General features: G+C 41.1%; 1 protein-coding gene across 3 annotated transcripts in view; it reads left to right on the forward strand.

The window, feature by feature from the left end:
• Window positions 1–8,058, forward strand: part of LOC120935572 (splicing factor SWAP) — a 173,254-nt gene extending 165,196 nt beyond the window's left edge. For all 3 annotated transcript variants that reach the window (XM_040347622.1, XM_040347628.1, XM_040347634.1), the window contains one exon: window positions 7,594–8,058. In XM_040347622.1, the coding sequence (XP_040203556.1) occupies window positions 7,594–7,659 (66 nt within the window). In that variant the 3' untranslated portion in view covers window positions 7,660–8,058. The remainder of the gene's footprint in view (window positions 1–7,593) is intronic.
• The last annotated feature ends 5,368 nt before the right edge of the window (window positions 8,059–13,426 follow it).

Consider the following 13,426-nt stretch of genomic DNA (forward strand, 5'->3'; position numbering starts at 1 on the left):
TTTTGCAGAGATGCGATTAGCAAGTGCACTCTGGTCCCACTGTAGGGTATTAGGTAGACTTAAAAAAAAAGGGTTAAACTTGCTTGTTCACATTTCACTTGCTTATAAGTGGTAATTGCTGCATGAAATATTTTTAATTATCCGGATCTACTAAGCTGCTTAACCATTGTTACGATCAGTGGAACAAATCGGACCCTAATTGGTCGTGTCAGCAATAGGCCATGGGTTAAATGAATGAAGTAATTAAACACATGGAAACCATGCAGGGATGTTCAGTGTATAAGAGCGAGCCTTGTGGGATATGTAACATTATGTAAGGCAATACTCTTCTGATAAAAATGTGAAGTCTCAAACACCAAATCGGGGTATCCCTACATTGATCCTTTGAGGGTTTCCCACATTATGATGTTCAATCTACAGAAAATCGTGGGAGAATGTTTGTTGCATAACCCATTTTTAATTCAACTTTGGAAGTCTATGCCATGAAAGGTACACGAAGTGTACCCACAATTATAAAAATGCAGTGCCTTGAAAAAGTATTCACACCCCTTGAAATTTTCCAATTTTTTTCATGTTACAACCAACAATGTAAATGTATTTTATTGGAATTTTATGTGATAGACCAGAGTGCACGTGGGTGGCGAGTACCTGTGTATTGTTTTGTTGAGTGTTAGCATCAGGAAGCTAGTTAGGTAATTTGGACAGGGTATAATCCACAATAAATTAGTAGGTATGATGCCCGGCGGGTGTGCAGATGCGACTCTGTGTACATCTTGCGGCATGTATGCATTCCTTGATCATCTGATCGAGGGCAAATACTGCTGTGCAAAATGTAAGCACATGGAGGCAGATGGAGTGTCCTAAAAAACGATTTTAGGTACTTGGGGAAAAGGACCTCCAGGGTAGTATTCTCAGGAATGCTACCCGTACATCATGCCACACCAGAGTAGCAGAGGGAGATTAGGGAAGTAAACAAAAAAGTTAGACTGGTTTTTAAACTAGGCAACGGGGGAGGGTCCAGAGGTAGAGATAGTCGGCAATTAACATATTCCAGAGGGTAGTGTTGAGGGAATATTGGGTAGTATTGAGTGGTAGGTTGACTAAAGCACATAAACCAGAGGCAAGTATAGTAACAAGTCCTATTTGCAATCTCAGAACACCCTATAAGAGGACAGTATGCGACTGGTCTAAACTGCGTGGCATGTTCACCAATGCCAGGAGCCTGGCGGACAAGATGGGTGAACTACAGCAGTGTTTCCCAACTCCAGTCCTCAAGGCACACCAACAGGTCATGTTTTCAGGATTTCCCTATAGATGAAACGGCTGTGGTAATTACTAAGGCTGTGTTCACACTACTACACTACTTTCATCCTACTTTGCTCTGTGTTCAATGTTTCCCTATGAGAGCGTCTTGTAGCGTCCTACACAAGTCGGTCCGACTTTGAAAATGCTCCCTGTACTACATTTGGTCCTACATTGATCCTACTTCAGGCCCATTGAATATCATTGAAGTCGGACCAAAGTAGTATCCTGTTCATGAAAGTAGGATGGATGTAGGACCAATGTAGGATAAATGTAGGACCAATGTAGCAGAGCAAAGTAGGATGAAAGTAGTGTAGTAGTGTGAACCCAGCCTAAGGCAGTGAAACTGATCAAATCACCTGTGCAAAATAATGGAAAGCCTGAAAAACATGACCTGTTGGTGTGCCTTGAGGACTGGAGTTGGGAAACACTGAACTAGAGATACTATTGAACGAGGAGGATTTAGATTTTGTGTGAATTTTGAAGACCTGGTTCAACAGCTCTCATGATTGGCTGGCAAACATTCAAGGGTATTCCCTTTATCGCTGGGATAGAGAGGGTTAAAAGGGGGAGGTGTATGCCTATATATCAAGAATAATGTACAAGTGAATGTGAGAGATGACATCAATAAGCCAGCTAGGGAGGAGGTGGAATCCTTATGGGTAGAGCTCCAAAGGGATGAAGCTGAAGGGAAAATAATACTGGGAGTATGCTATAGGCCCCCTAACCGGAGGGAGGAGGGGGAGACTGACCTTCTATCACAATTTGGAGTAGCAGCAAGGATGGGAAGTGTCATAATGGGGGATTTTAATTATCCAGACATAGACTGGGTGGAGGTAACCAGTATTTGTCTAAGGCTTGCCAGTTCCTAAATGTCTTGCAGGACAATTTCATGGGTCAGATGGTAGACTCACCAATTGGAAACAAGGCGTTACTAGATCTGATTATCAACAATACAGACCTGATCACGGATGTGGAAATGCTGAGCAATTTAGGAAACCGCAATCACCGTTCAATTGGCTTTAGAATAAATCGCACAAATAGGAGACAGAAGGGGGAACACAAAGACACTGAATTTCAAAAGAGACAGTTTCCCTAAACTACAAACCTTACTAGAAGATTTAACCACTTCCCCACCGCGACATAGACAAAAGACGTCTACAGCGCGGTGGAGTTATTCTGGGACGACGTCCCTGGGACGTCCTCCCAGAATCCTTCACTCGCGCGCCCTCGCGGAATCATCTGTGAGCGCCGGGTCTAGAAGACCCGGCGCATCACAGATCGCGGTAAATTGCCGCTGATAGCGGACGTTTACTACGTGATCGCTCCGTCAAATGACGGAGCGATCACTTGTAAACAAACTAGCGTCATGTCATGACGCCGGTTCCTCCCTCTCCTCTCTGTACCGATCGGTACAGTGTGAGAGGAGAGGGGGGTGACCGGAAGCAGCAGCAGCAGCTGCTGTGGGCTGGATCTGTGACAAATGCAGTCACAGATCCAGCCATCCCTCCCTGCGCAATACTCTGCAATACCCCCCCATACTCTGCACTACCCCCCCATACTCTGCACTACCCCCCCCCCCCCCATACTCTGCAATACCCCCAATACTCTGCAATACCTGCTAATATGACAGAAACGAGATTATTTTTTTTTTTTTTAAACAAATTTTCAGTGTTTTTTTTTTATAGCGCAAAAAATAAAAAACCCAGAGGTGATCAAATACAACCAGTTATTGTCATTCAAATTGTGAGAGCACCAAAAGCTGAAAATTGGTCTGGTTAGGAAGGGGGTTTAAGTGCCCAGTGGTCAAGAGGATAAATTGGGATAAAGTCTTAGAAACAAATAACAAGGAGGAGAGATGGGTTTGCTTTTAAGCGCATATTAAATGAGGTCATTAGCCAGTGCATCCCTTTGGGAAATACATTTTTAAAAGGGCGAATAAAAGTCCTGGATGGCTTAACTCCAGTGAAAAAATGCATATTAAAACAAAGGAGAAGTCCTTAAAAAAAATACAAGGGATCATCGTTGGCATTCAGAATTTACTAAGAATGCAACAAGATATGTAAGGGTGCAATTAGGGTAGCTAAGAACACGAAAGACTCATAGCGAAGGAGGGCAAAAAAAAAAAAATCCTAAAATTATTTATTTTAAGGGGTTGCAAACCCTCCTGTATTTTCACCTTAATACATCCTATGCATTAAGGTGAAAAAACTTCTGTCGGTCAGTGTCAATTTTTTTTGCAAATGTGAAAAGTGTGGCGTACATTTGTATTCAGCCCCCCTGAGTCAATACTTTGTAGAACCACCTTTCGCTGCAATTACGGCTGCAAGTCTTTTTGGCTTTGTCTCTACCAGCTTTGCACATCTAGAGTGACATTTTTGCTCATTCTTTGTAAAATAGCGCAATCTCAGATTGGAGGGAGAGCATTTGTGAACAGCAGTTTTTAAGTCTTGCCAGTTGATTCCCAATTGGATTTAGGTCTGGACTTTAACTAGGTCGTTCTAACACACAAATTTGTTTTGATTTAAACCATTTTATTGTAGCTCTGGCTGTATGTTTAGGTTATTTGTCCTGCTGGAGGGTAAACCGCTGCCGCAGTCAAGTCTTTTGCAGACTCTAGTGCCACGTACACACGATCGGAGTATCCGATGATCTAAAATACAATGGATTTTATCATCGGAATTCCATTCAAGCTGTCTTGCATACACACTGTCGGACTAAATTCCGACCGTCCAAAACGCGGTGACGTAAAACACTACAATGCGCCGAGAAAAATTAGGTTTGATGCTTCCGAGCATGCATCGACTTGATTCTGAGCATGCATGGATTTTTCTCCGACGGAATTCCACGCAGAAGATTGGAATTTACCATCAGATTTTTTTTCATCGGAAGAATTTAAAACATGTTCTATTTTTTTACTCCAATGGAAATAAGTCAGATGGGACCCTCACACGATCAGAATTTCCAATGAAATAAGTCCATCTGACTTTTTTTCATCGGAAAATCCGATCGTGTGTACGTGGCATAACGGGTTTTCTTCTAAGATTGCCCTATATTTGGCTTCATCCATCTTCCCATCAACTCTGAGCAGCTTCCCTGCCCCTGCCGAAGAAAAGCATCCCCACAACAAGCTTCTATCGCCATGTTTCATGGTGTGAAGGTGTGTTCAGGGTGATGTGCAGTGTTAGTTTCCGCCCCACATGGGTTTTGCTTTTAGGCCAAAAAGTAAAATTTTTGTCTCATCTGACCGGAGCACCTTCTTCCATATGTTTGCTGTGTGACCCACATGGCATCTCGCAGACAGGACTTCTTATGGCTTTCTTTCAACAATGTCTTTCTTCTTGCTAGTCTTCCATAAAGGCCAGATTTGTGGAGTACACGACTAATAGTTTTCCTGTGGACAGATTCTCCAACCTGAGCTTTGAATCTCTGCAGATCCTCCAGAGTTACCATGGCGGCTTCTCTGATTATTGCTGCCTTGCCTGGCCTGTCAGTTTAGGTGAATGGCCATGTCTTGGTAGGTTTGCAGTTGTGCTATACTCCAATCCATCATCCGAAAATGGAAAGAGCAGTGCTCCTTGAGATGTGCAAAGCTTGGGATATTTTCTTTTATAATCTAACCCTTCTTTAAACTTCTCCACAACTTTATCCCTGACCTGTCTGGTGTGTTCCTTGGCCTTCATGATGCAGTTCGTTCACTAAGGTTTTCTAACAAACCTCTGAGAGCTTCACAGATTGGCTGTATTTACTGTATATTGAGATTAAATTACACAAAGGTGGACCCTATTTACTAATTAGGTGACTTCTGAAGGCAATTAGTTCCACTAGATTATAGTTAGGGATATCAGAGTAAAGGGTGCTAAATACAAATGCATGCCACACTTTTCAGATATTTGTAAAAAAAAAATAGAGAAAAATGTATTTTTCTTCCCCTTCACAATTATGTGCCACTTTGTGTTGGTCTATCACACAATCCCAATAAAATATATTTACGTTTTTGGTTGTAACATGACAAAATGTGGAAAATTGCATGGGGTATGAATACTTTTTCAAGGCACTGCAACTTGTAAATCTAATCATTATTGTCTTTTTTATATGTAAAGTTTCTATTGCCTGTAGCAACGAATCTAAATTCCCCGGGGCGGCCGTATACATTTTGTAAGTGCAGGCTTGTTACGTGTTTAGCACTCAACAAAGAATTTCTAACAACTGAATGATGCAAATCTTTGGGAAAACTACTGATGTGCAACAGTTCTTCTATAAATAATGCAGTTTGTTTTCCATTTGTTGAGGCATTTAACCACTTAAGGACCAGCTCACGTGCATATATATTACATTCCACTTAAACCCAGTACACACAACCTGCTAGGGCACTAAAAGTTTACTGAAAGTGATTTGTGCAGATGGGTCTTCACGAACACTAGACAAGATGGCAGGATTATACTTCATGTGTAGAGTGCTTCTTTACATTTCTCCCAAAAACCACTGCTTGCCTCAAGAGAATGGAGAACTATAGTCGGTGTGTCAGGACAATTTTTTTTGCACATTTTTTTATTCTATTATCATCTTAATAGATTTTTCAAACTGATCTCATAACTAATGTTGGCAGAGGCCAAAGCTGCACAATTACTGAGAGAGATCAGAATGAAAAGTCTTCAGAGTCCAGGCAAAACTAGGCATGGGAATTCGTCATAACTGTCACTACAAATGAAAGCACAAATTGGGGAGTATTTTGTTTACAAATTTGCTCCAGCTTGGGTTTCTGTGTTTTTAGACCAATGATTAACCACTTCATTACTGGTCACTTAAACCTCCTTCGTGCCCAGACCAATTTTCAGCTTTCAGCGCTGACGCATTTTGAATGACAATTGTGCGGTCATACAACACTGTACCCAAATTATATTTTTATCATTTTTTTCCCACAAAGAGCTTTCTTTTGGTGGTATTTGATCATCTCTGCGATTTTTATTTTTTGCGCTATAAACATAAAAAGACAGAAAATTTTGAAAAAAAAACTATTTTCTTTTACTTTTGTTATCCAATTAAAAAAAAAAAAAATTTCCCTCGTTTTAGGCCGATGCGTATTCTTCTACATATTTTTGTTAAAAAAAAATCGCAATAAGCATATATTGATTGGTTTGCCGCAAAAGTTATAGCGCCTACAAAATAGGGGATAGATTTATGATTTTTTTTTTTACTAGTAATGGAGGCGACCTGCGATTTATTTATTTTTTGGTCAGGCCTGCGAGATTGCTGCTGACGTATCGGACACTTTTGACACAATTTTGTGACCATTCACATTTATACAGCGATCAGTGCTATAAAAATGCACTGTTTAAGTATAAATGTGACTGGCAGTGAAAGGGTTAACACTAGGGGGTGAGGAAAGGGTTAAATGTGTATCCTGGGTGTGTTGTAACTGTGTGGGGGGAGGGGACTGACGGGGGGAGGTGACCGATGCTGTGTCCCTATGTACAAGGGACACAGATCGGTCTCCTCTCTCCCTGACAGGACGTGGAGCTCTGTGTTTACACACAGAGCTCCACGTCCCTGCTGTCACCACCGATCGCGGGTACATGGCGGACATCGCAGCCGCCAGGCACATGCATCGGCTTCCCAGCGATGCGCCGGGCACGTTTTTTCCCCGCTGCGTGCCCCCAGCGGCGCGCACGGGGAATGTCAACAACAGGACATCCAAAAACGTCCACTCGGCACTTGAGAGCCGCGCTGTGGACGTCTTTCGTCCATAGCGCGGATCCCAAGTGGTTAAATAACTTGCACATAATGCTAATTTGTAATGTGATTTAGTCAGTATTTACATGGAATAAATATGATAATTCTATTTTAAATTTATTATACATCTGTGGTGTAAACTAATAACTCATGTGGTTAACAAAAGACAGAAGACTCATTAATCTTACCCTTATGTGAGTGAGATTCCTGAAACAGAATTCTGTATGCATGTGATACACAAGTAACCGTTTGTAGGAATGGTTCTATTTTGGCATGAACATCGAAACATAAAGAACAAGCTGGCAGATAGTGTTACAAATGTAATTGCAAAAAAATAGAACACAATGTAAAGTAGCTTATTGGCTCATTTGACATCCTGATTGCACCATTAAATTTTATTGGCAGTTTATGAACAAGTGTAAAATATCACAGTTGTGCCTTTATTAAAAAATCAAATTGTTTAACATTTATACTGTATCTTCCAGTGTATGCCTTTGTACTCTGAACAGGAAAATAAATATTAAAATGTAAATCTGTTTTGTTTTTTTATATATACAGGATCTCATGGCTAAAGTGCGAGCAATGCTGGCAGCCTCCAAAAAGATGCATTCTAGTGCTTCCTGATATGTTCCGTACAGTCACTGCCATCAACAAAAGGAAGACTTTGAGAATGGATGTGATCTGAGATGGTCTGTAGTTTCTTTGAATGCAGTGATTTCCTTGTGAAATCAAATCAGCATTTGGTCAATTTTTCTTTGACCCTTTCAAGTTAGCTGTTTATAAGGTTCTCAGCCTGCAACTTAATGGAATATTCTTTCTAAATCCGTGATCTAAAGTGATTTTATTTTGAAAGCAACCAGCTGACAATGGTCTAACCGGATGTGTTGCCCAGAAACAACAGTTCTGATGATTGTCCAGGCATTTTATATACAGTGACCAGCAGCTGCTCAGTGTATATTTGTACAAATGGTGTTTCTGTATAAAGTGATGCAAAATAAAAAAAATTTGGAATGGAAAAGTTATCTGTTTTGGAATTTAAATCCTCATACTGCCTCTGTAATGTGGTATTAGAATGCTGTTCCCAAGGAAGTTGATGCTTGGTCCTGCCTGTCACAGTTACTCAGGTACATTGTCATAGGATCCTCCTAGAAAAGTATCGATAACCTTTTTACATAGAACAAGTACAAGTATCGTTTGCCATTGCGACAAACTGCTTGTAGTTCTCAATGACTGAGGCTTTGCGCCCACGATCTGTTGATCATGGGTGCAATGCTTTACAAAGCTGCAGGGTAAAGAAAAATGCATTTTTTCTTTACTTGCAAATGTTCATTTATAAAAAATAAAATAAAGATGAGCTTATCCTTTTTATATTTCAATACGTTTTTATTGCACTTTACATAGAAAATACAAACCAATGGATGTATATGTCGTCACCTAATAACAAACGATTTAGGCAAAGTGGAAGCACAGTGCCACATACAGTAAAACTATACAGACAGAAAACCTAGCATGCAGGGATAAAGTCGGAAGTGACGAAACGCGTCAGGGCGTGGCTACAGTTAGACGCTACACGGAAGTCGAAAGTGCGTTCCACCGCGCTTCACCTTTTGTCCAACACAGCAGGAGAACGAGACCAGCTGATCTACAGTACTCGCGCGGCTCCCGGGGACAGAATCTGATTGGTGAAACCATTTCAATATATGCATACCTTTTTTTACAATATTGTACGGGCATTAATCAAAAGGTTTTTTCCATACTTAGGAGGGGTCATTGTTTAGTCACATTACACTATGATTTTTGTGTTTCTTTGCCTCCTATGTACCCCCGCCTGAGTTGGTTTAACCCGCACAGTACCTGGATACACAGATGGTTTGTTAGCAAATCTCACTTAGATTTGCTGTGGTAAGCCTATTTCCTCCTTTTTGGGCGACTTATCCACATTTTTGGTGCATTCACAAATTAAATTTTGTTTGGTATAAGGTGCTTATATACCATTGATCGATCACCTCTCTCACCATCACTTATTCAGGATATCCATCTGAACAGAGTATATCTGTTTATAGCGCTGTTTTATCACTTTGAACAATAGTTCACTTTTATTTGATAACTTTTTAGTATACACTTTATAGATGGGTCACCATTTATTTTAAATAGCTGCTTTTAGAAACAACACCATACATTATTGGTATTGTGTCTACACCTATAGATAGTGTGTCACCACCTCACTATCACTTTGGTTGAAAGATCAATTCGCTTCCTGGCGCCGGAAGTGCAGCAGTAGGCCTTGTTGTACTGCACCTTCTTTTATGCAGGGATAAAGACCTATAGTTGACTACAAACTATGTGGTATAGTAGAAGTCCACAAACCGGAAATATGAAGGATAACGCGATTTAGGAGCCAAAGAATCTTGTGATTTACAACTAATCAATTCAAAGCAACTAGGTTACATTATAGGCGAGGGTGTCCGAGAAGAGATATAGTAGAAATTATTAGCAGTGTAAAGGGGATGGGTAAGCCATGGGCTCCAAGAGAGATTTAACCATACAATTATTTTTTGTGACTATTGCACAGTTCTGATTCACTTCTTAAATATTTCCAATTACCACAAGAATAGTGGAGAAGTACCATTGTCTCATATGTGTCTAGTGGTATTGAGTTTAGCGGAGAGGAGAATATGAACAATAAGGATTCTAATCTTGAAGGGTTTGGTGTCTGATATGAAAAAAGGCCAATTTAGGACAAGCGGGGAGTGTTTAAGGGTGTAAATTCTGAATTCATTTTGGAGCACTGATTCCAGTAGAATCAAGATTCAGTACCACATAATATGGATTAGAGAGCCCACAGAATCACACTTCCTCCAACACTATACTGAATTATCTGAAGAAATCTTTGCATATAGGGAATATATGACCTATGTATGACTTAATGGAGCAGCTCACAATGTTCTGCACTAAGTAGAGCCATAAGACATCCTAATGGATGCTCTTCATTTTGGTTTCTGGATAAACTTGGCAAAGGTCATGCACTGCAGAAGAGTATGCCAGAAAGCATTGTGGACATATGTGCATGGAGAGATGCACTCAGGGAGAGCAGCATGTCTTTAAAGAGGAAGTAAACCACTTGTAAAAAAAAAAAAAAGCACCATCTACAAGACAACGGCATAATGAGCTAGTATGCATCGCATACTAGCTCGTTATGTAATACTAACCTCAGATCGAAGCCCCTGCAGCAGTCCTCGTTCACCGCTGAGGCGGCTGTCATCTCTCCCGGGTGTTACTTCCGGGTATCGCGGCTCCGGTGCTGTTATTGGCCAGAGCTGCGATGACGTCGCTCCCGCTCATGTGTGCGGAAGCTGCCAGTCACGGCATGGGCTCCATTAGGCCTCCTGTGCCGTTGTCCCGTGATTTTTCTAAATACCTGTAGGTCTTTTAAATATCTCCTTAACCTCCACGGTTTAGGAGATATTTAAAGGACCTACAGGTAAGCCTTAATCTAGGCTTACTTGTAGGTTAAAGTGGTTGTAAAGAGTTTACAGCCACTGTAAGATCTGTGATAGTAGCAGGCTGGGAGTAAGCAGGGTATTGTTCTAATGGTAGATGGGCAGAAAATGTAGAATGCATGCCTAGACTACTAGACTTTAATATTGCAGATCACCTTACAAATTTGAACAATCCCCTTGTTTTCATTGGATCGCTGTGTGGGTCGTTTCTCGGGGGAATCCAGTTTTCACAATGCGATTCTGTGTGTCCGATCGGAGATCAGTCACACATCTGCCATCTCTGACCGTGGTCATCCCTGTTTCCCCAAACGTATCCTTTAACGTACTTGTTTCCTGGAAAAGTCTTACAAATACATTAATTTGTTAGAACCATAGGGCAGCTGTATTTGCCTTCACTGTCCTCCTTTGCTATTCCAGTCCACTATTTTAGACGCAAGAAAATTATGCCACCTCCTTTAGGGTGCAAGTGACATTTCTTAATTGTACAGCACAGGACACAGACTTTCATTAATCAAGGCCAAAACCCCGCCCCTTCATCTGAACTTGAGATTGAAAACATTTAAATGGACTAGAATTGGACCCTTTAATGTTTCTTCCAGGGTGATTACAAGAACATGTCTCAAGAGCTTATTTGGCAGCAAGTGAATCCTCAGAGTCTGAAAACTCCTCCTGGGAGGGATGGGCAGTTGCAGTCTCCCAAGCTGAACAAAGCCATTAAGGTTTTAGTGAATAAAGTGTACTGTTTGAAGCTAGAGCCATCTCCACCTTCTGGACCTAAGATCAACAGCATGGAATCTCTTCTAGGCCCCGATCCAGCCATTTCCTTTATCAAATCTCCCATGGTCCCTGTTTAGGGTTCTCCAGCCTTCAAAGCAGTCAAAAGGTTTGAGGCTCTCCTTTATGTGGTTCTAAAATGAGAATGCAGCAGCCCCCCTAATACTTACCTGAGCCCATCTAAATCCAGTGATGTTGCACGAGTGTCTCGGCTGTCCCGGGGCTCCCCTCCTTATTGGTCTGCTGTCAATGAAAGTCAGTGAGCCAATGTGGAGAGAGGGGGTGGGGCTGAGCCGTGGCTCTGTGTTTGAATAGACAGAGTGGCTACTCGGGTTAGGAGCCCCAATAGCAAGCTGCTTGCTGTGGGGAAACTTGGCAGGAGGGAGAGGCCAGAAGCACAGACGAGCCACCTGAGGAGAATCTGAGCTGCTGTGTACAAAAGCACTGCACAGAGCAGGTAAGTACAACATGTTTGCTATTTTTAAACAAAACAAAAAAAAAAATACTTTTTAGTATCACTTCAAAGCCTCTAATGAACTTTGCAATGCAACTGTTGGTGACCATCTGGTCACAGTCATCTCTATGCTTCCCCAGCCAGCGCCGGTCGATTCACTCTCCGGGCCCCTGATGGCACGGGAGAGCCCGGAGAAGCACCGGATGGTGGCGGGGAGGGGGGCGGCCCCTCCCGCTGCCTATAAGAACGATCAAGCGGCATATTGCAGCATGGTAATGCACTGCCCCATGTTGCAAGGATCTGTACACAATTTCTGGAAGCTGAAAACATCCCAGTTCTTGTATGGCCAGCATACTCACCGGACTTGTCACCCATTGAGCATGTTTGGAATGCTCTGGATCGGCGTATACAACAGCGTGTTCCAGTTTCTGCCAATATCCAGCAACTTTGCACAGACATTGAAGAGGAACTGACCAACATTCCACAGGCCACAATCAACAACCTGATTAACTCTATGTGAAAGAGATGTGCTGCACTGTGTGAGGCAAATGGTGGTCACATCAGATACTGACCAATCTACAAATTTCAAATGCTTCCCATAAGAGTATCACAAAGTTTCTTTAAGATAATTAAAACAGTAATTTTGAAATATATTTGGCAGGGCAAAAAGGCCAGAGTAAACTTATACATTGCTTAGTAGGAAAAAAAAAAAGATAATATTATGCTGTAATATTGGCAAGGTTAGCAGAATGGACAAATACACACACTAAAAAGAAGTGGGTTCAGATGGAAGATATATTAAGCACGACACAATTAAATAAGAATGTTTGGATACCACCTAAAATTAGAAAATTGGGCATGGACACTTACAATATAACAAAGAACGCATTTAAAATATGGGACACAGTATACAGGCTGGAAAAATGGGTGTACAACTCCTCTTTAATTTCACTAGCAGGTACAAAAAAAATTCCACCAGGCAACAAGACACGGATGGGAAAGCAATTGGGAGCTAAAAAATGAATAGACATTTTCACACAAGGAAAAATAAAATTAAGACAAGATATAAAAATAGTAGAAGGGGATCAATACTTGAGTGAATGGGAGTATTTTCAGTTAAAACACTTTGTGAGCACTTTACCACAGCCGATTAGGGATGATAAAACATTAAACCCAATAGAAAAGTTATGCAGCATGGATAAGCCACTGAAACATGGTATATCACTGGTATATGGTATATTAACGGATATGGAGACACGGGGAACACTGCCATGTGTAGAAAAGTGGGGAAATGATATGGGTAAAGAGATAGACTTGATGTGACAAACAATACCTATAATGACACCCCAGTGTATAATGTGTCAATATGTGTAAATAAAGCAGCGCATGTAAACAAATAAATAATTAATCACATAAACAATTTAACTGAATAAACAGATGAAGTGATTACCACCTTATATGTGAAAAAATATATATATAACCGTGCAAATACGATCATAGAACTGCACAAAGACAATAAAAAAAGTCTATGGGTCCATGAATATGAAGAATCCAAATGAAACTGTGATTAGTGCGTAATATCACAAAACAAATCTTCTATTATTCTTCCACCACACGCCAAAGAGGAAACCATATCATATGAACAACAAAAATGGAGACAGGA

Source organism: Rana temporaria, chromosome 1, assembly GCF_905171775.1.
Source record: "Rana temporaria chromosome 1, aRanTem1.1, whole genome shotgun sequence".
NCBI classification, from domain to species: Eukaryota; Metazoa; Chordata; class Amphibia; order Anura; family Ranidae; genus Rana; species Rana temporaria.